This window comes from Acomys minous (assembly GCF_964271855.1).
Source record: "Acomys minous genome assembly, chromosome: 3".
In the NCBI taxonomy this organism is placed as follows: Eukaryota; Metazoa; Chordata; class Mammalia; order Rodentia; family Muridae; genus Acomys; species Acomys minous.
This window is the reverse complement of record NC_140485.1, coordinates 138,910,828-138,936,857: the sequence shown is the minus strand read 5'-3', so window position 1 is coordinate 138,936,857 and position 26,030 is coordinate 138,910,828. Positions and strand designations below refer to the sequence as shown.

Below are 26,030 nucleotides of genomic sequence, written 5' to 3'. Positions count from 1 at the left end.
TCAACAGTCCTAACTCAAAGGTTCCAGCATCTCTCCTGAGGTGAACCTGGTGCCTTTTACGAGGATTGCATATGGCTTGCTGTCCTTCCAGACACCTGTTGTGACCAACGAGGATGCTCAGCAGTGACAACCGGGAGCCTCTTGGACTTAGGACTTTGCCTCTGCCAAGCAGTCACTTACGAACCTCAGACCAGTTGCTTACACCTCTGTGGTCTGGATTCTTCCTCACATACATAAACATGGAGTGTCTGCGAAGATACTAGAAACTGTTGCCCATAATATGGCAATTTTCTTAAAATGCTTTCCCAGACTTGATGGAAACAGTTTCCTCTTTTACTGCAATAAATAAGGCCCCAAACGAACCCTCCGAATGCATGCTGTAGACATGTCTGTCCAGTCAGACAAGTCAAGCAGGCAAGGGGATCCTTCAGCACAGAACCTCAGGCCTGCCTGGCACCTACCAACAACTCATGCGCACTAGTAATCACGCAAGCCCTACCTACATCACGTCCCCGGTGCTGCGCACACTTTGGGGCTTTGATCTATGGCGCACCAGACATATGACAAGAGGAGGCTGAAGGCATGAGGGCATCATTGATTTGCTAGGTGCCATAATATCAGTATCTCTCACAGCATCAGTTACCACCCAGCAAAATACCTGTCTTGTGATATCCAACTGTTCAAAATTATCACGCAGCATATAAAGAATGCCACCTAACTAGCATCTATTTAGGAAATCATCTGAGGCTAGGATAGCCTCCCGGGCCCAAGGCTGCGCCAGGAGGTCCTACAAAAAGAGGAGCACAAGTTTAGAAGCTCAGCCACTGAAGGCCCATCACCGTACCATTCTCCTTCCTAAAGGTGGCGGGGGTGGGGGTGGGGTGCAGGTGGTGCCTTAATGACAACTGGGCTGAAATAATTGAGCTCTTGGTACAATACCCAGCTGTTCTGCAGAGGAGGAGTAACAGTGACAAATTAGGCCCCCCTCCTGCTGTGGCCTGGTCCTTGTTAGTACTGAGGATGCAGATTGACTAAAAGCATGTGTTGCCTGCCTGCTTTGATCTTCCAGTGTTGAAAAGCACCTCCTAAGGCAGTGTGAGGAAAGGCTTTCACTGGGCACAGCTTACACCTTTAAGAGTTAGACCTTTAAGATAGCTATACTCCATGAGCCACAGAAGACAGATAGGAAGTTTCTGGAGTCCATGATATGCTCAATGTAACAGGTGAGTGCTGTGGACAGTGAGGGCCATAAGGAGCATTCCTTCAGACTTCTAAAATGAACCAAATTATGTGTACTGCCTTCCCTTTTTCTATTCCCTAGAGCTGATGTTAGTTAGGCACTTATCCAACACCCTAGGATACCTGGCAGTCCCCGGTGGTGTTTGAGGGGCCTTGCAGGTGATGAGGAACGAAAGCTGAGGCCACAGTACAGCAACCCAGGCTCTCAAAGTGCATAGCTGCAGCCGGCTGCTCACTCTGCTGGAGAGAAGGCAGGGCTCAGGGAGGCTCACACTCCCAGGCCGGTGCAGCCTCCTGCACACACAGGTGTGACTGGTGCAGAAACCATGCTTCTGACTGCTTTGCCTACCAGGGAGAAAAGACCTGCACCAGGGAGGGCTAGGATGAGGTGATCTGGGTGAGCAATGGGTTCAGTCTCCTGGGCGTAGCAGCCATTCCCCAGGCTTGAGGAAGATCCTGGAGGGGAGGAAAGACCTGTAGGGGGAGTGGGAAGAGGATGAACAGGCCTTAAAGATCACTTAGTCACATAGCGTCTGGGAAATCAAACAAGGATCACTCAATACGTGGATGCAGAGGTGCCTGCACTGTGCTTAGATGTCCATATGCATTTCCCAAGCACATTATCAAACCAGACGTTCGACTTTCACAGGGTGTCGCTCAGAGAACGCAATGGGAATAGCAGCCCCTCTTCTTCTTTACTGGGCAAAATGGCCTGTGCAAACATGAGATCAATGAAGTGTTCAGAAGAGCAGGTAAAGGCATCTGCCCCAAGAGACATGAGTTCATTCCCCAGGACTCACATGGTGGAAGGAAAGAACCAGTTCCCACAAGCTGTCCTCTCACCTCCACACACTTGCTGTGACATGTGTGCAGGCACCCTACATGTCCACACAGCCATGTGAACTGTCCACCGCTCTACAGCTGCCCTCTTGCTACAATGCAGAGCTGAGTAGCTGCCACCAAGACCATGTGACCCATAAACATCAGCCCCTCTGGACCTCCACAGACAGCATCTGCCACGCAGGCTCTGGGGAGCATAGTGCCAGCAGATGGAGGCTGCTGTTTTATTTATTTTTGGTTTCTTTTTCGAGACAGGGTTTCTCTGTGTAGCCTTGGCTGTCCGGGTTTTGCTTTGTAGACCAGGCTGGTCTCGTACTCACAGAGATCCTCCTGCCTCTGCCTCCCAAGTGCTGGGGGTAGATGATTCTTTTTATTGGGATTTGTCTTCACCATCTTCTATCCCTACAAATTTCTTAGATACGTACGTTAAACCCAAAGCATAGAAGGAAAGAAATAATAAAGATCAGTTCAGAAGTAGAAACAGAAATAAGAAAATATTAATGAAACCAGAAGTTGACAAGACAGACCTTTATCTAGCAAAGAAAAAGAGAGGACAGATGGGTAAAGTCAGGAGTGTGAGCAGACAGCAGCCATCCAGCACCGAGTATGATGGCAGATAGTGAACAACCATCTGCCAGGAAAGCAGACGAGTCAGTGAGACAGTGGAAAGCCTATCATCCATTAAAAGAAAAGCCACAACAGACCTGCAGCAAGTACAGGGTAACCTGCAAACAACCCTCAACAGGGAAAGGCCAGCCCCTCAGGCTTCATGAGCGAGTTCTACCCAAGACAGGTAGGATGAAGAGACACTCCAACCCACACCACCTCCGAGAAAACAGAGGAAGACAAAACGTCCAGTTCACTGTACAAAGCCTTCACCACCCTGACAAGGAGCCAAAACATCCCTAGAAATGAAAACTGCAGAGCAGACCCCCTAAAAATACGGAGGGAAAAGTACTCCAAAGGGATCCTAAATGAACATGGTGGTGTACACGGGGGCATGCTGGCCTGCCAATTAGACTTTACACTGCCCCTGCTCCTGGCTCCATCTCTACATGTGGATAGAGTCTACAAAAGCAGCTACCACCACTTTTAAATGAATTCAGCAAGGCCACAGGATAAAAGATTTGAAAACAAAAATTCACTTTGTCCGCGTGCAACGAATGGCTGGATGTAAATGCACAGTGAAGAGGGGTCCCCAAGGGAAGAAGTCTCTTCAGCCGAGAGACAAGCTGGACCCCTGAATATCATTTTATGCAAAAATTAACTGAGAGAGGGGCCTACTTTAAGATCTAAGATGGCCTGTTAGGTCAGGCTGTGGTTTCTTAGACATAAAACCACAAGCACAAGCATTAGAGAACAAGATGATGAATGGGCTTCTAAAAACAAACTTTTGGTTCTCATTGACATGACAAAATAAACAAATAAACAAAGAGACAGACAGACAAAAACACCAGATAACACACACTGGGGAAAGACGCAGATTAGGTAAAGAGCTTTGCTCAAGGGCCCATTCAAAGACAGCTCTTACAACGCAGCAAGATGACAAATAGCCTGATTTTAAAATTGGCGAAATATCTGAACAGGCATTTCCCTCAAAAGGGAGATAGGTATGGGGCCGGCAAGGTGGCTCAGCAGGTGAAGGAGCCTGTCACCAAGCCTCACAACTGGAGTACAATGACCTTGGGCCCAGCCACTTTTCCCTTTCTCCTGTCTTGACCATGCGTGCTGCAGCATGCATATGCACAGATGCACACACATGTGCATGCAACACACAAATAATAAATGGATATGTCTATCTATCAAGAGGCAGGCAGACAGGAGCTACACGAATGGCCACCAGGCACAATGACTAAAGCTCTCCATCATTAGAGAAACACAAATCAAAACTACAGGGAAGCCCGCTTCACTATCACAGAGTGCAACAGCACTGAAGGTGCAGAGACCCAGACGCCTGCCAGCTGCTGGAGGAACGAGATGACAGTCACTTTGGAAAAGGCTCAAAAGCTTCTGAAAAGTCGAATACAAACTGACACGCAGCCCAGCACTCCTGGCAGATACAAAAACGTACCAAGAGGGCGGCGTCTAGTGCCCACCACCAAGTCCATGGCAAACAGAGCAGGTGGCGCATGTGTGCGGTGGGACAGGACTCTGCAGCAGTAAAAGATGTGCTGGCTCGTGCTCCTCATGAGAACCTCAGTAAAGCACCAAGTGAGAGGCAGAGAGCACCACACTGCAAGACCCCGACGATGAGGGATGCCCATGCTGTGCAACTCCCAGGCAGGAAGTAGCTAAATGGTTGCACAAAGACAGGTGTCCACAGGAGTGACTAATTGAGCATGTGTTTCTTCTGTGGGCAATGGACAGGTTCTAGAATTAATTATGAAACAGCTCTGCAGCTATGTTAAAACCCACTGGTGTGAACCCTTCACATAATGTAAATTGTAACTGAAAGAATAAACAAGACCATCTTAAATAAAATCCTAATGTCTGTATACATCCTAATAAATATTCTCTGGGAATTCATCTCTTAGCCAGAGACCAAGAACACTTGAAAAATAACCCAGCTTGAGTTGGCTGCTATATGTAAGGAGTAAGTGAGTGATCTAAAGTGACTTAGGAATCTTTAAGGTCCAGCATTACAAAAACAAACAAACAGCAGTAAAGAGAAATGTCACCAATGACAAAATCTGCTCTTACTCTGAAAAGATGTCTGCCTACCAAGATAATCGCCCAGCCCTATTCCCTCTGCCCCAGCTTTTACACAACCAGCAACAACCAGAGCCCCAGCATGGGGCAAGGCCCAGGCCTCTGCTATGGATTTATGCTGACTGTTGTCGGCCACCTTAGTGCTCTTTCATCTATGAGCACTTGTCAGCAAGCTGACCCTAGGTCAAGTGTGCTCAACCTTAAACACTGTCATATGCTGCCACCTACAATGCATTGGGCCACACTCATAGCTGCCCTGAGATGCACAGAGCCTACAGGATGCAGGGTGGCTATACCTGGCTCAGGGTCCCACTGGGCAAGCTCGGCTGGCCCGTTTCTACTGAGGAGCAGCAAGCAGAGGGAGCAGCAGACCTCCATATTCTGTCCTGCTAGCTCTTACTGCCAGCCAGAAATAGACACCAACTTAGCTTTCCTAAAATAAACCATTTATTGAAAAAGAGCTTTTTCTTCAGTTTCACTTACGAGCCTTTGCGTAACAAACCTGCAGCTTGCCAACAAGGAGGTTTCACAGTCAAAGCATTCAACAAACGGGAGATTAAAATACGGTCCTGGACACCTGATAACACTACAGTTTCTTCTGAACCCCGGAAGCTCAAAAACACTACACTGATGTCACGGTTCTCGGTCACAGGAGGAACGGAGGAGACAGAGGCGATGGTCCGTGTACAGTAGTAATGGCACTTAACACGCAGCGTCTTTAACCTTGTCAACACTGTCCTCAGGAGCGTCCCATGTCCCAACAGGAGCAGCAGGAGAAGGGAGGCTTGTCCCCTGTGCGCTCTTCAGTGTCGGAAGGCTAAAAGGGCTGCACTGCACTCCGCAGTCTTTATGTAAATATTACATACAGTAGTGATCAGGGGATGCTGTGCACACACTCCTAGGCCACGGACTGGTTAGCGTCACTCTTCATCTGTGCAAACCTGTGAAGAAGCAAGAGAAAGCTGAGGCCCTGCTGGTGCAAGCATATCTGTGTGTGTGCCTGCGTGCATATGCATGGCCTCTGCCCACAAGCAAATCCTAGTGACCCCCTTGATACCAGCACCCCAACATGTGAGGGAAGCCTCAGAAAGGAGTCATGTGGCATGGAAGTGGCATGCCTGCTCTCAGGGAAGGCTGAGCTGAGCACAGGACAGCTTCGTGGGGCAGTGTATTTCATCTAGATTACAGCTACAAAGCACTGTTCCTTCATTGCTAGGCCCTAATGTCTCTGTAGCCAGTCCACACACATGAGCCCAGGCTCCACCCTCCTGCCTGCTATCAGGATCAGGGACTCCTGCCTGGCGCTGTGTTGTCGGCACCCTCCCTACACTCCTAACACAACCCCAGCGACACCTGTGTGCCCACTCGCTACAGCGCACTGTACCGTGGCGGATCTCTTGACTGCCGGCCCCAAGCACGCAAACACCCACCTAGAAAAGCCTGTCAGTGCCTAAATTGCCCTCTGGCTTGCCAGGAGGTGGGGCCACCCTAAGCAGCTTTAATCTGCTCCTCAGCTTTAATCTGCTCCTCAGCCAGGGCCATTCCAACTCCTCAGCAAGGCCCTGACTGCTGTTCTCCGCAGCGTGCAGCACCCTCCCTCAGGAGCTTTCTCTGTGGGGCCGTTTGTGTTATGGAGACGCCTCTGTGCTGCTCCTGCAGCTCTTCCAGCCTCTTCTACCACCTCCCACATCCTGGGCTCCCGCACACCTCATTCCCACAAAGCCCCTCGATGGCTCTGCCCCCATCAGCCTCTCCATGCCTGACACCTTGTCTGCCCTTGCGGCCTGGCCGCACCTTCTCAGAGAGACTCCAAAACTGCCCATGACTCCCACAGGGCACTAAACCCTCAGCCACCCCACACGTCATATGTGCCGTCATCACAGCTCCTATCCCAGGGTGACCAGTGTGACCAGGGTGACCAGGGTGACCAGGGTGACCAGGCATTCTCAAGGCAAGCACTGTGCTCTCCTGTCAGACAGATCAAGTAGAAGGGCCTCAGGAAACACTGACTGAAAACAAAGCTCTGATACATTAAGACATTTAACTCCAATCTACTTGAGGCCATTTAGCTCCTGTCCTTTTAGATATAAGTATTTAATATTTAAGTTTCCAAATTTCTTGTGCCAGATACAAAACCAAACTTCAGTGTTTAAGCCTGAGGAGGCTGGTTTCAGCAATGGGCCAAACCTTGACAAAGGCGTGGTCGAGGAGCTGGCTGGCTGTCCATCTCATCTTGGGGTCACTCTCCAGGCAGTGCGAGAGAAAGTCCTTCCCTTCGGGGCTTAACCTCTCGGGAATCGGTGGCTTGTGTCCCATTCCCACTTTGTACATAATCTGGAAGTTATGTTCGTACTCATGCCAAGGCCGCTGTAAAGACAGGAAAGAACCAGGCCTCAGCAATACACAGTCACGGCCACAGATGCCCAGTCCCTCTCCAGGTATCTGAAGAGTACATCTGTCAGGGTCAGCAAACACTTGCTGGAGGGACCAAACAGGAAACACGGGCTTAGAGACCGTACAGTGTCTGTCAGACACACATTAACAATGGTGGCCGTGCCCCAGGGGGACAGGTAGCTGGCCAGCGACAAGTTGGAGCTAGTCCCCTCACACAACAGGTATGCCTGTGCTCCAGTGAGACTGTGCATCTAAACAGAGGCAGGGAGTGATGGCCGTCACCCCCTGCCGCACTGGGATTTGGCATCAGTGCAGTGTCATTCAGAGACCGCCACCTCACAAGCGACAGAAGTCAAAACTCAACGTTCTTGACCACCTTGTTGAGCTATGAAAATCCCATCACCACAAACCTTATTTCATTGTGACTATAGGAAAGATTTTATAGATGAAGTGACAAGGAAGCAGGCCTCCACACCCAAATTTACATAGTGTTCTTCAGTTACTGGCAACACATGCTCTTCGGCCCACCTGTTCTCACACGCTTGACTAGAATAAAGCAGCCATCATGGCCATCCTTTGCTCCACCCGAGGGAGTGTCAGCATCCATCCCCTCCAAGCTCTGACTACACCCTCTCAGCAGCTGCAAGTGAGGCCGACAAAGAGCCACTGTCTGCTGGCGGTGCTCAGGCTCTAGACTGGTGCTGCGTAAGTGACACCAGACAGCAGCCACACACTGCACACACAGACATCTGTGCAATTACTACCAAATGCATCACACATCTGTGTAATTAGTCAGCAGCGGGATCTTCATCAGAAGCAATGTTTCCTTGATTTAGGGTGAAGCACATCAAATCTCACTGTATAGAAAACAGTGCTCCAGGGCCCCCCCCACCCCCACTTTGAAGTTTGTCTGAAGCATGACTACTTCCTCATACCTCAGAGTGAATGTCATACATCTGATAAATGGGATTCATGTGCTAAGGGAAAATTAATTTCACCTCTAAATGTACCATTCTGGAGATGATGAGGATGGCCACCTGTTTCTTCTTAACAATCACGATTCCTTTTTTTTTTAAAGTGCAGCTTAAGGTAATAGAGCCTCGCCTGGGAAGCGGTCCCTGCACACCCTCACTTGCCTTAACCTTCCCACTGCTCCTATTAGCCAGAGTGTTTTAAATCTGGTAAGCCGAGGTCCACACTGTTGCTAACTAGCACATACCATGAGGGTTCACTCTGTCTTGTACAGTCTGTGGGTCTAGATCCAAGTCTGACAGGAATCAATTATCTGTAGTGGGCTGAATGCGAACTATCCCCCACAGGCAAATCATTTTGAACACCTGGTCCCCAGCGGGTAGCACTGTTTTGGAAGGCTGTGGAGTCTTCAGGAGGTGGGGCATTGGCGAAGGAAGCAGGCCACTGGGATACATAGATCTTGCGGTTGTACAGCTTGGCTCCACTTCTGGTCTCCTCCCCTTCTCGACTGCTGGTATGATATCACTAGATGCCTTACGTTCTTGCTCATGCTCTATGCCTTAAAGTCAGGATGGACTTTACACTATGAGCCAAAACTAACTGTACTCTGAAGGCATTTGGTCACCACAGTGAGAAAGCCACTGATGCAATAGGGAAGAGTTCCACATCCCAGAACTAACTCTTTTCCTGTTTATTCCTTTGCTTCCTACCTTTGCAACCATGATGCTTTTATCTGTCCTGAAATAGGGCCTTGCCATGTAGCCCAGGCTGGCCTCATGACCCACCCAGCGCAGCCTCCAAGTGTGGTGGTTACAGAGGTGTGCCCACTAAGCCTAGATTATAGGTCCTTCTCACTGCCCCTGCAGCCTGCCTCTCACAGTGCTGTGAAGAACTCTCACAATGAGCCTCTCTGTTGAATGTCAGAGCACCTTTCATCTCTTACCCCTCCAATCTTTCAGAGGATATAAAGCCGACTTCTTTACGTACTGATGCGCACGGTGGTATGTTAGTCCATTTAACCTAGCCAGCAGACTCAGGGGGTGTGGTTTGCCGAGCCATGTATCTACTGAAGGGCACCTTGACTGCATCCAAGTTTGGGCATTCTTGAACAAAGCTGCTGTAAGCATCCATGTGCAGGCTTCATGCAGATGTAAGCGTCGGACTTCATGTTTCCTTATTCCCCCCCCATCTCCCTTTCTAACCTCCAGCCTCAGAATTTTTCACTTACCTATTATATGTATTTACTGCCTTCCCTTAAAACCTATTTGCCTCCTCTCTTGGAACCTTTTCTAGTTTCCTGGCATCTATATCCAGCTACTCCTACATGAATATGTACATATTAAAATTAAGAAGCTAGGATTTGTATATGAGGAAGGACTATGCTATTTGTCATTCTGAGCCCATGTTACCTCAGTTAATATTTTTCAGTTCTGTTCATTGCATGATTTCATTTTTCTATATGGCTGAATAATATTTTACGTTTTCATTATCCTACTTCTCTGATAGTGGTCATTTAGGCTGATTGCATTTGTTGATGTTGTTAATAAAGCAGTGATGGATAGAGCAAGAGTCTCTAGTGAGACACACAGTCCTTTGGGCACACTCTTGGGGACGGTGTAGCTGAGTCATAGGATAGGTCGAGAAGCCTCCATGTGGATTTCCACAGTGGCTGCACAGGTTCAGACTCCCAGCAATAATGAATACTGACTCCTCTTTCCTCACACTCTAGTCTGTATTGATACCTTCTGTTTTATTGACAGCCATTTTAGCAGGTGAGAGGGAGCCTCAGCGTAGCTTTCACTTGCACTTCCCCAAGGCTAAGGATGCTGAACACTTACTAAAATATTGACTGGCATTTGTATTTCTCCTTTTGAGAATTCTGCTTGGCTCCTCCCTCTTTTTTTGGTTTGTTTGCTTATTGAGTTCTTTGTATTCTCTCATATTTACCCTGTTGTCCAATTCTCCATGCTACCCCTTAATGTGGTTAACTCTTTCCTTTGCAATGCAGAAGCTCTTGTGTGCACATATACATTCGTGTGTGTGTGTGTGTGTGTGTGTGTGTGTGTGTGTGTGTGTGTGTGTGTGTGTGGTGTGTGTCTGGGAGTTCACATACACATACTAAGTGCACATGGAGGTCAGAGGCTGGTACCAGCGTCAGCCTTCATTGCTTTCCACTTCATTTTCTGTGCCTGGGTCTCTCACTGGAGCTCATCAATCTACTATGCTGCTGGCCAGCGAGCTCCAGACAGCCTCCTGTCTCTGCCGTTGCGGGTCCTGGGCTTGCAGTCATGTGCTTTCGCCATCAGCTTCTTTTTACATGCACGCTAGGAATCTGCTGCTTGCACAGGAAACACCTTTCCAACTGCGCTGTCTCCCCAGAACCTACCCAGGGCGCTTTGATATCATGAGCCCCTTCGGTCTGTCTGTCTGTTGGCCTTATTTCCTGAACTACTGCAGTCCTAACCACAAGTCCTTACCCAGGTCCTAAATAGTCCCCAATTTTATCAAATCTCTCAAGTTTCAGAATTTACAGGTCTTACAGGAAGGAATCTGATCCAGAGTGAGGATCTCCTACACATCTGTCACAGTCTTTTCTCCATTTACTGGCCCCTTTGTCAAAAATCAGGTGGCTATAGCTGCCTGTTTCTCTGTTTAATTCAAGTGTATATGTTTCCGGCTGAAACATAAATTCATTCCTAAGAGCTCTCGGTGACACGTGCCCGGCAGTCCAGTGTTTCTCAGCTTGTTATCTGTCTGGACCTTACTGCACCTTTTCATGGGCCTCATTTCCTCTATGGTCACGAGCTCAGCTAGGAAGCTGTCCACAGCTCTTATGAGAAAGCCTCAGTTCTGTGGCTGCCCTGCACAGGTGCACCCTACAGGTGCACAGGGAGCTTACCTTGCCAGTCACCATCTCTATGACGACACAGCCCAGACTCCAGACATCTGCGGCACGGCCATGGCCTTCTCCTTTGGCTCGGGTGATAACTTCAGGTGCCATGTAAGCTTTACGGTCAAATACGGTAATGCCAAGGGTTAGTGACACAGCACGATGTATCAGCAGCACTACGCAACACATTAATAATCCTGGCAATGTCTTCCCCGTTACAGGCCACAAAAGCTTTCATTTTCAAGTCAACTTGATGGACATGTTAGGGACAGAATTCTCTTTTAAGAAAAAACTTTGAATGTGAAAATTTCCAACAAACTGTAACCTCAGAAGAAACAGAAAATTTAACCCAACAGCAGGCAACCACACCAAGTAGCCATCTTTTTGAGTGGATATTTAACTAGCTCAGTTCCAATCCCACAACGCAAGCCACTAGGCATCCTTCCAAGACGGAAAGAAGCCTTCCTCAGGTTAGAGCTCAGAGGCTGCCTGGGCTAGGCCTTACCTGCTGTTCCCAGGGTGCTGTTCACCTCACCAGGCATGGTCTGGGCGTTGTTTTTAAGCTTTACTGAACATCCAAAATCTCCCAGTTTGATTAGTCCAGATGACGTAAGGAAGATATTGGCACCTGAAGAGAAATAAGCAGCTGCTGAGCAGGCTCTGGGACACAGTGAGGGACACAACTCCTAAAAGTGTCATTCACAAACTAAATAAAATGCAGTGTTGTGACCCGCACTTACCATAAACAACCACAGAAAAATGTATGGAGCACAACTACAAACTAACACCAGGGCACACACAATTCACTAAAAACTCAGACACTCTTACAGAGAAGTTTTATACAAAGCTCAGATGTGTGTGTGTGTGTGTGTCTGTCTGTCTGTCTGTCTGTCCCTGAACATTGTGACTGTTTGCCAAGGGCAAAAAGGACACACAGAAAAGAACCTGCACACGCTGGGGGCTTTAGAGTCACACACTAAGGCATCTGATCTCACTTTAACTATAACTAAAAGTAGTGCTGCATATTTTTCCATTCCAATTTTCCTACAAGCAACACACACCTATCTCACTCCCCGGGTTTACTGTTCACCTCTCAGTACACAGCCTACATTATTAGAGGCAAGTCAGCACTGCTGAAATTAAATCATACACCACACTTTAAAAGCAACAGAGTGGGAGCTGGAGAGATGGCTCAGCAGTTAAGAGCACTATCTGCTCCTCCAGAGGACCTCGGTTCAATTCCCAGCACCCACATGGTGGCTCACAACTGTCTTTAACTCCAGTTTCAGGGGATCTGACACCCTTACATAGATATACATGCAGGCAAAGTAACACAGTGCTCACACTGGACACTTAGCTTGGCAATGAACCGCTGACAATCCTATCCTTACCAGCGAGAGCCTCCCAAAGCTTGTCTCTACACCAACTCACAGTGGCCACTGGAAACTGCTCTCTCTGTGGCCATCCTTAGTCATTCTTAGCTACAGACTGATGATGAGCTAAGCTGACTTAAGGGCTCAGAGTCTGCCTGCCTTGGGGGATGACGGAGACTGAGTGTGCTGTGTGAAGTGGGACAAGCGGATGTGGGCAATGACAGCTGAGCAAATGTCCAGACTGACCCAGCAAAGCCATGTGGTAGAGAGACAAGACAGCCACCAAGCTGGCATAGCTGAAGGCCTCAGGCTGAGGCGCTCAGCAGACCATGAACAAGTCTCAGACCCAGGCCAAGGCAGCTTCCAGGGTAACTACGGCTGCCCAGAAATGGGGTCTAGTCCTTGGTCAGGAGGCAGGTCACTCTTGAATAATTGGGCATTGGGCTAATGTCAGGGTGCAGGACAGGAGGCAACCCTGAGCCAATTAGGGAGAAAAGCAGTCTCCTGCTTTAGTTATCTCTCGGGCTCCTCAAAGGGGTCAGGGTTGTGGTGTGGCTCAGGCACTGAACATGTGCCAGGTCGTGGTGTGGCTCAGGCACTGAACATGTGCCAGGTTGTGGTGTGGCTCAGGCACTGAGCGTGTGCCAGGTCGTGGTGTGGCTCAGGCACTGAATGTGGGACAGTTCTGGGGTGGAGTAGCTGTTCTCCTGTGACTGGAAAGCATGGTGTACACAAACCTCTGCCCCGAACACATGGCTGTACGTTCTGCTTCACAGGCATTTCGGGTTCACTCACTTCGTGTACTTACAACACACATTCGGACAGGAATGCACAATGGCTTTGACCCAGCTTGGGAAAGGGAGTTTTGTCACAAGTGTCCAGCAAGCCGAGTGAGCTGCACCAAAGTAGCCTGCAGAGCATCACACTCCATTTCCAGGACACCGACTTCCCTAACGTAGGCTGCACAGGCAACAGTGAGGACTTTCTCCTCAGGCATAGACACCTGGGCTCTCTGTCATTTCTTGGCACAAGGCCCACTTTAGAAGCACTGAAAGCAGTGACTCGCCCCTGGCAGCCGGGTAGGGGAGGCGAACCTTTGATGTCTCGGTGAACGATGCCGTGCTCGTGGAGGACATTGGTGGCAACAGTGATCTGCTTGGAATACAGCCTGATGACGTGCTCCTGAAGGCCCAGCCTTGACACTTCCTCCAGCGTGCCCTCGTCGCAGTACTCCATGAAGATGTACATCTCTTCCTGGGGACGAACACAGCACCCACATGAACGTGGCAGGAAGCCTGGAGCCCCCAGGGCCCTCCTGCTGGGCTGAGGGAGGGGGCAGCTGGCCTGATGCTCCCGCAGAGGGGCTACCTGCCTCCTGCCTCCTGTCTGGGGCTGTACAGCTCGTTTGGGAAGAACATCAGGGACTCACAGGGTAACGTGTGTTCATCCTGACCCTACCAGCCATGCAACCTCAGACAGGGAGTGACGGCCTGCCTAGAGGGGTCACCAAGTACTGAAACATCCCTGTCAGTCACAAATCCGATAGTGAAAACAGAATGACGCTCAACCCCTCACAACATGCTGTGAGGAGCTGGCTGTCCTCCTTCCTTGTCTCATCACCCCACACAGGGATGCTCTCAGGTTTTTCTTAGTCCACATAGGCTTATTAAAAACAGAGGGAAGAAATGATCGTATGTAGTTGTGTCAAGTGACAAAGCGGCAGGATGGCTGACAGCGTTCATGACGTGGGGCTGATGATTACAATCTGCAACTAAAGTTCATGAAAAACATTCTGGTTCTGGCAGTGGGAGACCCGGGCTGCAGAGCCAGGCTGGGCTGTGCCCCAGTGGGTCTCAGTGTGGTGAAAGCCACTTACCCTGTGAAGCTCCACACCAAAGTACCGGACCAGGTTGGGGTGCTTGATGCCTTCAAATATTTTCAGCTCGTCTGCAGTTTCCTTGATGGTTTTATGGTCATTAGGCTGAAACCGGATCTGGAAGAGGAAGACCATGGTTACTATGGGTCTCCTGACATGTCAGTCCTAGGCCCCAGGACCAGGGCAGCATGCCTATGGCTTTTCTTGCCTACACTCCCTCTGTGGTGTTTTGATTACCTGCTGACTTAGAGTTAGTCCCAGAGCACTCACAACATAAAGGGATCTGACTGGCTCTGCCCATAATAGATCCACAGTTAGTACGGGACTCCACGTGTGAGCGTGGCTGTGCAGCATTTGTGCTTGGCTTCCTGTGTCACTCAGCCTAACACCGTCCCAAATTATTCCAAATCATTAAAAGGGTGACTACGGATAATATGGTACTCACTTAAAGATATCCTAAAGAGTAAACCTGAGCTAACAAAATTGAGGTGATGAACATGTTTGATTCAATCACTTCACATTATCAACACATTTTATGAACCGTAAACATATAAAATTATGTTGTCAATTAAAATTTTGTACTTTGCCAATTAAAATTGTAACAACTATAACAAAAGGCGGTGATGATACACTGGTCAGCGTGGGCTAATATTCCACCGCCCTGAGTCCCACACACCTGGAAGGCCTCCACTGGTCACTCCTCAGCCTCCTCTGCTCTTGCCATCCTCAGTTCTGAATCTTAAGGGTTTTTCCTCACAAGCGCCCACAGTGGTGGCTCCATTCCCTAAGCTTTCCACAGCCGCCTGCATAGGCACACCCACCTGCTTTGCACTGGAATTCACTGAGTCCTTTCTAGAGTATTCAGTCTTCCACTAAGTTATCTCAGGTAGCTGCCGGCTGGCCCCAACTGCCCAATGCTGGAACACAGGACCCAGGCCAAGCAGCTCAGCCCTCAAGACTCCTGAGGTCTGCTGTATGCGCAAGGGCCGTGAACATGGTGGCTCTCCTGAAGATGAATCACTCAGATTTACCTGAGACGAAGGCCCAGGGAACCGCGACTCACCTCCTTCATGGCCATGAGCTCCCCCGTGTCGACGCTGATGCAGGTATACACCTTCCCATACTGCCCTTCTCCTGTGAACAACACAAAGAGGCCACACTTCCGGTCACTGCCGCTTACGTCACCTCTAACTCTGGAGTGTGTTTACAGAGCTGTCATTATGCTCGCTCTAGTTTGCTACTTAAGTCTAAAGGGGTTCTTACTGCTCCCTGATATCCACAGTTAATCACATCCCTGCATATGTCCTGTCTGTAAATGCTACTGTGACAGAGTAAACGTGCTATAGGAAACCCAGAAGAGCTATGGAGAGAAGTGATCCGCTGCTCCAGAAGATTTCTGAGCCTTGGTCTCCTCGGGGATGTGGGCTGCGCTGGGGCAGAAGGAAATGGCTGTAGCATGTCTGGACCCTCTGTGGCCACACTGCTATAAGATGCCAAGTGCGAGAGGAATCTTCCCATATGGCTTCCGGGACACTAAACCAAGGGGCATACGACTGAAGGAGACCACGAGCTACCGTTAAGATGTTTTACAAAGTATTTGACTGTTTGGTCCCAGACTGTGTGAAGACTCTCTACAACTGTGTTCGCCTCTCAGACTTGATGCTTACAGAGGAAAGTACTTAAGCGATCAAGAGTCTGGGCATCACAGTCCACTGCTGGTTATTTGTTAAGAGTTAAGTCCACCTGGAAATCAATTAACTAAGCAATATTATTGTTTTGCATGTTCGCCTGTCGGAGAGGGGGCAAGGGACAGGGTGAGGCAGGGTGGGACAGGGTGGGACAGGGCCATGATATCATATCCTGATTTATATACAGTCTCTTTTCAAGTATTCTTGTAGGAATAAAAGAACACAGATGAACAAGAGGGCAAAATTTCAGTAGTTCTCAAGTGGAAACTTCTGGAATTATTGAGCAAAACTAATCAATTTATTCAACTACCTAAAAGTCTTTTCTCAATTTTCATTTATATTGTTCTCTAAACACATTTTAGAAATGGAACAGCAAAAAGAATCACGTGAAAAACACTAGAAAGAATTCGTTTCTACCAAGATGGCCCTTTGGCTTGCTCACCGATTTTGTTTCCTCTTTGCCACTTAAACGTCACCTTCCTCAATCCAACATGCATGATGTTATCATAGGATTTAGGGGTGTCACAAACTTGGCCAATGATATTCTTTCTCCTCATTTCTCGATACCTCCTCTCTTCAAAGAGCCGGACTGACTTCTGGATAGCTTCTATAGGCCCCTGCTTAGAGGCAGAGTCTGTAGAGAGACGTGAGATCGTCAGGCCCAGAACGCAGGAAAGCTGGGCTCCAAAGGATACAAGAAAACAGCAACCGTGAACTCCAACTCCACCCATTTTCCTCACACAACATAATTTCCTCCTCCTTAGCCAGCACACGGTATTCTATGGTATGTGTGCACAACATGCTCACGTGTGACATCACATCCTCTGTTGATGGACACTAGACTGACCACACTTATATTCACCAGCCACTAATGGCTTACAACTCACGACACAGCTCTCCGAGAGCGTTAGCTTTGTCTAGCAGACAAAGGGATCTTTGAAGATCTGGGTGACTTTACAGCTAATTTCAAAAGTGATACTCCCAAAGGTTTATGTTTTAATTATATCCTATCTATCTATCACAGTCATTTTTTAAAGCCTGGAAATCTAATTTTTAATGCAAATTATGATATACCAGGTTTGCCTGGACAAGTTTTCACCGCTATGTCAGAGTATCTGTGAAACGACTGTGTAATTATACGCTAGTGAGCCTTTCTGCAGAAGACTTAGACTTCAGCATGTCACTGGGAGTCACAGCTTTACAGAGAGGGACACAGTCCTAGCGGTACCCAATTTTACCTAACCACCAGGTATTTGTTTTCAAAAGAGGGCAGAGTCAGGCCCACTGTTGTGTCTAGGGTAACCACAGTTACAAGTAGGGTAACCATGGTTACAGGTGGGCTAACACAGAGACTCGTTCCCAGTTTCTGGGCTCAGATCCAGAAGTCTCTCGCTCAATACACACAAATCAACACAGGGCTGTTGCACCAAAGCTGTTTCTTGCTGCCACTGGGCTCTGAATCCCATGTTAACCTCATACTTCCATCTGCCTGAGTCGCTGTGCTTGAGCTCCAGCCCCACCCCCACCTCCTCCCCAGTTCCGCTGACAGGAGATCTCACCTCCTAGCAGCTAAAGTTCTCCTCGATTTCTTAGCACTTCTCACCTCCTAGCAGCTAAAGTTCTCCTCGATTTCTTAGCACGGAGGCGAATGAGCACTTAGATTCACAGATGCTGACAGCTATCCAGCTAAAGGATGAGCACACCCAAAGGCCCTTGCCATAGACTGTATAAACCAGACAGTGTGCAGAAAGGCCATGGCAGGGACCATGATGTCGGGGGTACCAGTGAGATCACGATGTTAAAGTGGAAGACCTAACGACTCAGAGCCTGAACGCTGCCAAGTGCAACTCTGCTGTCGTACCTTTGGTCTGGCTAATGAGTGTGCGAAGTTCCCAACTTCTCCGTGCTGATCCACTGGAGTCATTTCGAGGATATGCTGGCTCTGCGGGAAGTGGTTTTCATACAAAGTAAGATTCATGAAGAACTACACTATGCTGGGGTGGTGAACAGCAACAGTCACTGCCGATATGCTCATACTGCGGACTCATTCCTACTGAGTCTGAGGTCTGTATTCACTGCTACAAAATGGTACCTAAGCAAGAGAGTGTTACCAGACTCTTGTAACAGACTCCCACAAGTCACAGACAACAGATCTGCACAAAAGTAGCATCTTGGGGAACCCTATCTGAGAGGCAGTTTTTGGGGGACTGTCACCATATTACAACAAACACACTAACAGTTCTGTATTCTAATGTGAGTCAGAGTGCTCAACCATCAAAAGGAAAACACAAAGAGGAGGACGTAGAATACGCAAGGCTACACTGAACCGCCACGGTGGGCAGGGCTAAGCCTGCGCTAAAGCTCTGTGGCTCCCACGCTCCTGTGAGTTCAAGGACATCAGAACTGGTGGACTAAGATAAATAGACGTGCTGGTGGAAAACGCAGCTGACACAATGACACTCACCATCTCGCTCTTCTGTAGGGCTTGAGTGTCGACTCAGAGACCTGAACTGCAGTTCTGCAGCTATGGATGCCAAGCGGTCATTTTCGGGGACACTGGAACCTCTGTTTTAATGTCAACAAATAACAAATTGAGCTTTCAAGTAAAAGGGACCGTAAACGAAAGGTCTGGGAGGTTCTTCTAGACAAGACAGAAGTGCCTGGGGGCTGATGGTGGCACTTGGAGACACTCGTGACTAGGAATCGGGAGGGTGCAACTGGCATCTAGTGGACAGAGGACGACAGGTGGGCAAACCCCACAAAATCTCACCCAAATAAACAGAACTGCCATTGAGACAGGGTCTCCCCTGGAGACTGACAGGAGGGTCCTTGACCCCCAAATTTGTTCATTCTACATTAACAACAGGAGCAAGAATAAAGGCCGTCTACTTAAATGGCAGCGCATGAAAAGCTCTGCCTTCTAAGCCCAGCACGGATAGGGGTGTATTAGCCAAATTATGTCATACTAAGGTTGTCAACAAGTTATCTTTAAATACTTAGTTATAACAAGACTGCTAAAATTGTTAGACAGTTCAAAAGACTGCAAGTCTCTAGCAGTAAGAAAGGAGAGCCTGACAGTTTTTCAAGCAGTAGCCAAGCACCCAGAGAGCAAGAGGCTCGGCATGTTAGAGACAGAGTTAGTCAGCTGGCCGCCTACAACGAGGTGAACTGCTCGCAGGGACGAAGCTGTGTTTAAGTAGGAAGTGTTAAACTTCAGCACTCGTAACTGAAGACCACATGAAAATGGGTTCGCTGCTCTAGAAGCTGCTGCCGTGTGTGCTCACGTGTCAAGCAGACCGAGATAATGTGGTTCCTCTTGCCATGACAGCCTGGGCTAGTCGGTGCACATCTGATGTGGCACCACTTCTGCTGACTGTGGCTCCTTCAAATAGCTCTGGTGGCACTTGAGAGCCAGGGGATTAACTAAAGGGAGGGCATAGTCCATATCTGGCAGGGCCACACCTGGGAGGCCAAAGGGGTCACTCGGTGTGTCTACCTTCTTGCTTTCCTGATGGTGAAATAAGTCAGTTTTGTGACTTCCTGGAAGGGTAAAGTGGTGTATCTGTGGAAGGGATGTAGGGCTCCAGGGTGAAGTTACAAGTCTGACCATTTTGGTAGAGTAACAAGCAGCTTGAAAGAGGGTTGAGCTGAACATGCAGCTCTTGAGCGTCAGTGGACGCTGGCTCTGGAGCCCAGCACTGAAGAGATGTTTTGTTTCAAACAGATACTGGTGACAGAACTTAAGCCCAGGATAGCCATTTCCAAGGCCAATACTTGGGTTCTCAAGTATATGCTGCAGGGCTGAGCAGGAATGCACCGACCTGGCATGCCCCTCAAGACACTCCTAGGAGTGCCACAAAAGGGAGCAGAGCAGGCAGGTGTCCTGGACTACCACGTATCTTTGTGGGACTCAGCTTTTTCTATCCATGTTCACAAACACAATGTCTCAAAAGCAAAGTTTCTCCCTTTGTATTAAAATAAACAATTTCAAAACTGTGACGCTGCTAAAGCCACTAGGGGGCAAGTGGATCTGAAGTCAGACCAAGACCTACATGATGCTACGTAGAGATGACCGAATACTGCTGACAGACAGCCTAAGATGAGTGCAGGGAGAAGCCAGCTGTGGCACGGAGTCCTGCGCCAGTTCCCTGGCCTTACAGCGGCAGGTGTCTCCAGGCCACAATGGAACATCATGTGCAATGCAGATGCAGCTGCAGCAGCTGAGAAGCTGGGCAGCGAAGTGGTTAGCGCTCTCCACTGCTTCCCTGGACTCTGCACGAATCGCCATAGTCAGTGTCTAGGAAGCTCCCATGGTGAGATGGAAGCACACATGAAATTCTCCAATATTAAACACAAGCAGTAAACGGGAGCATTAATGTTTATTTTGTTGTTAATGGATTAAACTGTAAAACATTTTAATTTTTAAGGTTATAGGTATTTATGACTAAAAATTAGGAATATTAATTATTTTAATAAGTAGCAATACTAGAAATGTTTGTGGAAATTTTAGTTGTTTGAGCTGCAAAGCCACGATGTCTTTCCTGGTTTTACACTGCACCATCCCAAGTGCTGTATTTGGTTGACTCTCCCAAGACCATTCCTTTTGATACCTCCCCCTCCTTCCTTCCTAGAAGACACGAGCACGGGCAGTGCCCCTTCTGCTCAGACACTGGGTGAAATGAAAAAAGAACTGCTTTGCTCCTACCTGGGAAAGACGCTAGGCCCAGCTTCGAATCCCCTTGTACACCCCAGGTTCTTTCCTCTGGTGCACTAGGGCGAAGACTGGCAGAGCCAGGGGTCATTTTAGCTAATGCTGGTTCCAAAGGAGAAACATTACCATCAGTAAGTGGTCTACTTCTGCTGCCTGCTGCCAGGGTCTTGAAGCTGTGACAACCCGAGGGGACCCCACTCCCACAGCTGTCACCCTGTGACACATCCTATCGCTAGGAGCCCCACGGAAGGGCATGGGGGGCACTGGGGTGGGAGGTACGCTGCTGGTGTAGTAGGACTACCTGGTATCAGGGGCAGTGTTGACAGCTTTGGCCGGCGCGGAGTCACCACCACCTGGGCCAAGGCGGCCAGTAGCAGTGGTGGCGGCGGTGGCAGCAGCGGCGGCAGCAGCAGCAGCAGAGTTGCCATGGTTCCGAGCGTCGGAAGGCACACTCCGGGTGCTAAGGCAAGAAGAAAGGCTTCAGGAACACAGGCAAGAAGGGGACTGACACGTAATACATGGGTAGGAAGTGGGAAAAAAAATCTCTAAAATATAAAATGCACATTGCTACTTGAAAGTTCTGGTCTTTGTGTGGGGGAAAAAATAGTGTCAAAGGTCCTGACCTAGAAAACCTACCACATGAAAGTAGCTTGTCAAAGGTTCTGAAGTGGGAAAAGAGCACACTCACTACCACAGGTGCAGAAATGCCAATTCAAGAGCACCAGTGTGAACACAAGTGTGTCTCTGGACACTCAATCTAATCACAACTGTATGCACTCACATGTGTCAATGGAGAACAGTTACGCCAGCTTTCTCCACTCTTAAAGAGACACTAAGAACTGTCGTCACGAGTTCACTGTGCTTTGTATACTTAAATGTTTTCCTAAGGTTTTTTCTAAGAAAGAAAGAGAAGTACTCCAAAGCCAGAAAGCACTCAGTAGCTGGGGGCTACAAGAGAGCAGGGAGTTAAGGTATCTTCAAAGGCACAGGCCTGTCTTTCCTCAGCAGCTAAGGCACTGTGGTGTATCCTCAAGAAAACACACAGAAGAGCTGTAGGCAGCATCTGGCAATTAGAAGGAAGAACCCTGCACCCAAGCAAGCACCCAGCTAAGGCCAAAGCACGAGCATGCACAGCAGACAAGTCCGTGATGCAGGACCGCCAAGTACCTGAATCCCTCTGGAGTCGGGATGATGAGGTGAGGGTTAGGAGGGTCACTGTGGCACCGGGGCACCTTCACAGGCCGGGGGCTGTTCCGATGGATAGCTGCCAAAAATGCCAACCCAGGAAATGTGTTAAGGTGAGCAAGAGAGAACTGCAGGGCAGGCCACTTAGTGGGACTGGAATGGTAACCAACTTCACCAGTGACCAAGACAACGTCACTCACAGGGTGGAAAAATAAGCAACATTACCAAATATGGAACCTTCGCAAAAGTGAGCAGTTATGTTACACATTCAAACTCCTCTCCACCAAAACCATGTTTGTGCAAACCCCAGTGCGAACCGCACAACATCCGCTGAATAAGTGACCGGCGTCCATCCGGACCAGCGAATCGCCGAGGAGTACTGGGCAGCTGGCTAACAAAAAGGTTCATTTTGCCACCTACATGTGGGGAAAATCCTGCACACGTGCATTGGCGTGCGTACACACACACACACATACACACAAGCCTGTACTGGTCCTGGGGTGGACATCTCTGTGACGCAACACACACAATTATGCTCCACTACCTAATAGTACCCAGGCCCAGGGATGGGACAAGATCTGCCCTGACTGCTCCCCCAGAGAAGATGCTTCCTCTTCTTTTAAATAGGGTAATATGAGATTAATGCAGGTACAACTCAAGACAGAACTGAAATCTAAAAACTGTGTGACATATGAAATTAGATGTTATTACTATAGACAAACTTCATGGTGCTGGGGATTTAAGACCACGCCCAGTACATGCTAGGAGTGTACTTCATATATAAGTTATGTCCCAGTCCTAAAATCGGAAGAAAGTCAAAAGGAAATGTAAAACCATGATTTTCCTACTACAAAATGGACACGGTTCCCCCTCTCCACCTCGGCGGGAGCGGGGATTGACATGTCTATTCTAATGGCTTTCTCTTATGGTTGCTTTCAATAGCCACCTGGTCCTTAGGCTGTGACAATCTCTCTTGACGTGTTAGCAATTTTAGTCTACTCACAGTCCCCCCTAAATGGAAACACTCATGTCACGGTTGTTTGCTCCCTCACAGTAACACGACAGGCAGAGAACAACATTTTGAGAAAACGGAAGATCAATTCTAACACTGCTCCTGGACTGGGAGCGGAGTCTGAGAAGACAGTGCCCTGCAAGCTCCTCTCTATAATGCACTTGAGTAGTTTTACAACAGTAACTGTCCTTTCGGGATAGCCTGGGAGGACGGCGTGTGTAGAAACGTAATGAATTCTACATTCTAAAACAAAAGCAGGGATTAAGGCCTGTTTTAATACAAATTTTTCTGTGGCTGGCAAGTATCTTTAACCAGTGTAGCTCATGTTCATCAAATTTACCCATTTCTGAAATATTTGATACAATCTGTTGTTTTTGTTGTATGTTTTTCAAGACAGGGTTTCTCTGTGTAGCCATGTCTGTTCTGGGCTCACTTTGTAGACCAGGCTGGCCTCAAACTCACAGAGATCCACCTGCCTCTGCCTCTGGAGTACTGGGATTAAAAATGTGCACCACCACACCTGGCTTAGTTGATACAATTTAAGGTCTCAATTTTAGAGTGCTTATGGTATAAGTACTCACAGACTATATCAAGAATGATACAATCTTTCTTAATAAATATTTTCTTTTTTAAGGACTCAGCAGACACTGTAAATCTGTTTAAAAATAAAAATACTGTTTGTCTTGGCAGAAAAACTTTTTTTTTTTTTTTTTTTTGCAACTGGGTTTCTCTGTATAACTCTGGCTATCCTGGAACTCACTCTGTAGACTAGGCTGGCCTTGAACTCAGAGATCTGCCTGCCTCTGCCCCCCCAAAATCCTGGAATTAAAGGTGTGTGCCACCACCGCCCAGCTAAGAAATTCATTTTTAAAAACTGAAATCAAGTCAACATTTACCCAAGTGAGTGATGAAGTAGGAAAAGCATAGGAAAAACAAATACCCCTCCTCCATGAGATAAGGGGAACCAGAGGAACCCCTTCCCATGTGCCCCACACACAAAGATTTTAACCAGGAGAGCAGGCTGCAGTATTAACACTAGAAAAACAAAAACCAGTTCAAATGTACAGCTGCTAGAGCACCTCATACTGTCATTTTAATCTTTCTGGAGGGTTTAGACACTGACTGTGGAATTTCCAGCATAAACCTCATCTCTGCTACCCTCTGAATATCTTAAAAAATATTCTTATAAATGACATCAATTTCAAGACAATTTGCTCATCAAACCCAGTGTGTGATGGTCTCACCAAGATACAAACCTGTGACAGGGCTGTGTGGCTTGCCTATGACATGGCCAATACACTCATTCATCAAGGCTTGCAAACTCTAGAAACCAAAGAAAAATTGGAAGATAAAAGAAAGTAAATTCTTAGTTATATACTTAGCACACTAGACTCAGTCTATCTGAAAGCAACATTTGACATTAAGTAAATACTTTCAGTTAGTTTAAAAGACAAAAGATACAAGCATAAATTGGGTATAAGTTAAATACTATTTACTATTATAGATTCTATTTTCATAAATAAGCAACTTAGCAGACTATTCCCATGAATGAGTGATATCCATAAGCAAAGATGAACATGTCTCTGTGATCAGAGGGCAACAGGAAGGAAGTCACATCTGTGTAGCATCACCAACTGATGTGACTGAGCAGAGCAATAACAGCCTATGGATTGACTCTGAAGATGGACACTGAGGGCAAACAGTCAATCCTGCTCTCTATTAGCTTCCAAAGGGCAGCCACTGAGCTGGCAGCTTATAAAATATGACACTAGCATCTACTTCAGAAATATGAGGGTGAGAGGCCACCAGCTAGTCAGCTGCACGCAGCTGTAATAATAGAAGAGCAGTGAAAACCATGCTGCATTTTTTTTAAGAGCGCAGGACTTTAATGGCTCGTCATCCTCACAGCAATGACAGAACGTGCACTGAGGAATCAGGACTCCATAAAAAAGTACACATTAAGGAGAGAAAAGTGACCCACTTGGTTCTTATTTAACAGAAAAGTATTTGAAGTATGGCATACCAGGAAGTCGTCTTCTGGTAAAGCTGAGATAAAGGCAGGTTCAATGGCTTGTAGGAAATCAAATCCTTGAGTGGCCCACCTGTCATGAAAATATTCAACAGTCACATAACAGCTGGAGAAACACTGCAGAGTATACACTAAGATCAGCAGAAAAGTCACTAGAGACTTACTATTGAGTTACTATCCATTTGAACGACAAATGATACAAGTATAAACTGTATACAAGTTAAATACCATTTAAATACTATAAATTCTATTTTCATAAATAAAAGCAGCTTAGCAGACTATTCCCCATAAGCAATGATATCCATTGGCAGAGATGCACCTGTCTCCATGTAACATGTATGCACATGTTACCAAATGCTTGGTCTGTTCTGACAAGGGGAGGGGAAGATGCTTGCTGTATAAACATCTGAGCAGACGACCTTACAGTGATGTTTTTGTTTTTAAAGGACAGGATGGCTTTTTAAAGTCAGTTTTAACCAAGAAGCAGCACGAGGCCACTGAGGACAGTGGCACCCACAGCGCCTGTGAGCTTGTAACACCAGGCTACGGCTGTGACATCACATGCAGTACTGTTCTGACTTCCAAGTGTCCCATGTCTATCCACGTGGATTACAGAATGCCCAGCCAGTTTTCACTCACATACTTTAGTGACAACTTTATGCTAGAGGAACAACTGCAGAGCATTACAGATAGGGATGATTTACACACACACACACACACACACACACACACACACACACACACACACACACAGATCCCTCTTAGGAGGAATGCAGCTTAGAACATATTACAGACTTTAAAATGGCATTTTAAAAAGTACTGATTGCTCTCCTTGTATGATCCACTTATAAATGTCACATGGTGCACAGAAACAGAATCCCTGCATCCCTCGTGTAAGAATCGAGTGTGCCTCTTGGTTATTACCTGGGTCTTGTGCCTCTACCACTCTCACATTTGGTCAGGACATAATTCATCCACTTCTGGGCAAAACTTATGTATTTGTCTCCTATCTTCTGTCTGAATTCTCCAGACATCAAACGAACAACTTCTTTATGATACTGTAAAAATATTTCACATATATCAAAATTAACAAAACCATCCAAGCAACATCT

At 47.6% G+C, this 26,030-nt stretch overlaps 1 protein-coding gene across 2 annotated transcripts in view; it reads right to left on the bottom strand.

The window, feature by feature from the left end:
* Window positions 1–5,217: 5,217 nt before the first annotated feature.
* Window positions 5,218–26,030, bottom strand: part of MAP3K4 (mitogen-activated protein kinase kinase kinase 4) — a 92,070-nt gene continuing 71,257 nt past the window's right edge. The window contains exons 13-27 of one of the 2 annotated variants that reach the window (XM_084777794.1): window positions 25,843–25,976; window positions 24,913–24,991; window positions 24,146–24,212; window positions 21,860–21,956; window positions 20,994–21,152; window positions 18,446–18,546; window positions 17,843–17,923; window positions 16,424–16,615; window positions 15,357–15,427; window positions 14,294–14,410; window positions 13,512–13,671; window positions 11,550–11,672; window positions 11,054–11,160; window positions 6,976–7,155; window positions 5,218–5,729 (exon numbers count right to left, since the gene is read on the bottom strand). In XM_084777794.1, coding sequence (XP_084633920.1) covers window positions 5,709–5,729; window positions 6,976–7,155; window positions 11,054–11,160; window positions 11,550–11,672; window positions 13,512–13,671; window positions 14,294–14,410; window positions 15,357–15,427; window positions 16,424–16,615; window positions 17,843–17,923; window positions 18,446–18,546; window positions 20,994–21,152; window positions 21,860–21,956; window positions 24,146–24,212; window positions 24,913–24,991; window positions 25,843–25,976 — 1,689 coding nt within the window. In that variant the 3' untranslated portion in view covers window positions 5,218–5,708. The remainder of the gene's footprint in view (window positions 5,730–6,975; window positions 7,156–11,053; window positions 11,161–11,549; window positions 11,673–13,511; window positions 13,672–14,293; window positions 14,411–15,356; window positions 15,428–16,423; window positions 16,616–17,842; window positions 17,924–18,445; window positions 18,547–20,993; window positions 21,153–21,859; window positions 21,957–24,145; window positions 24,213–24,912; window positions 24,992–25,842; window positions 25,977–26,030) is intronic. The other variant, XM_084777795.1, reaches the window with a different exon arrangement.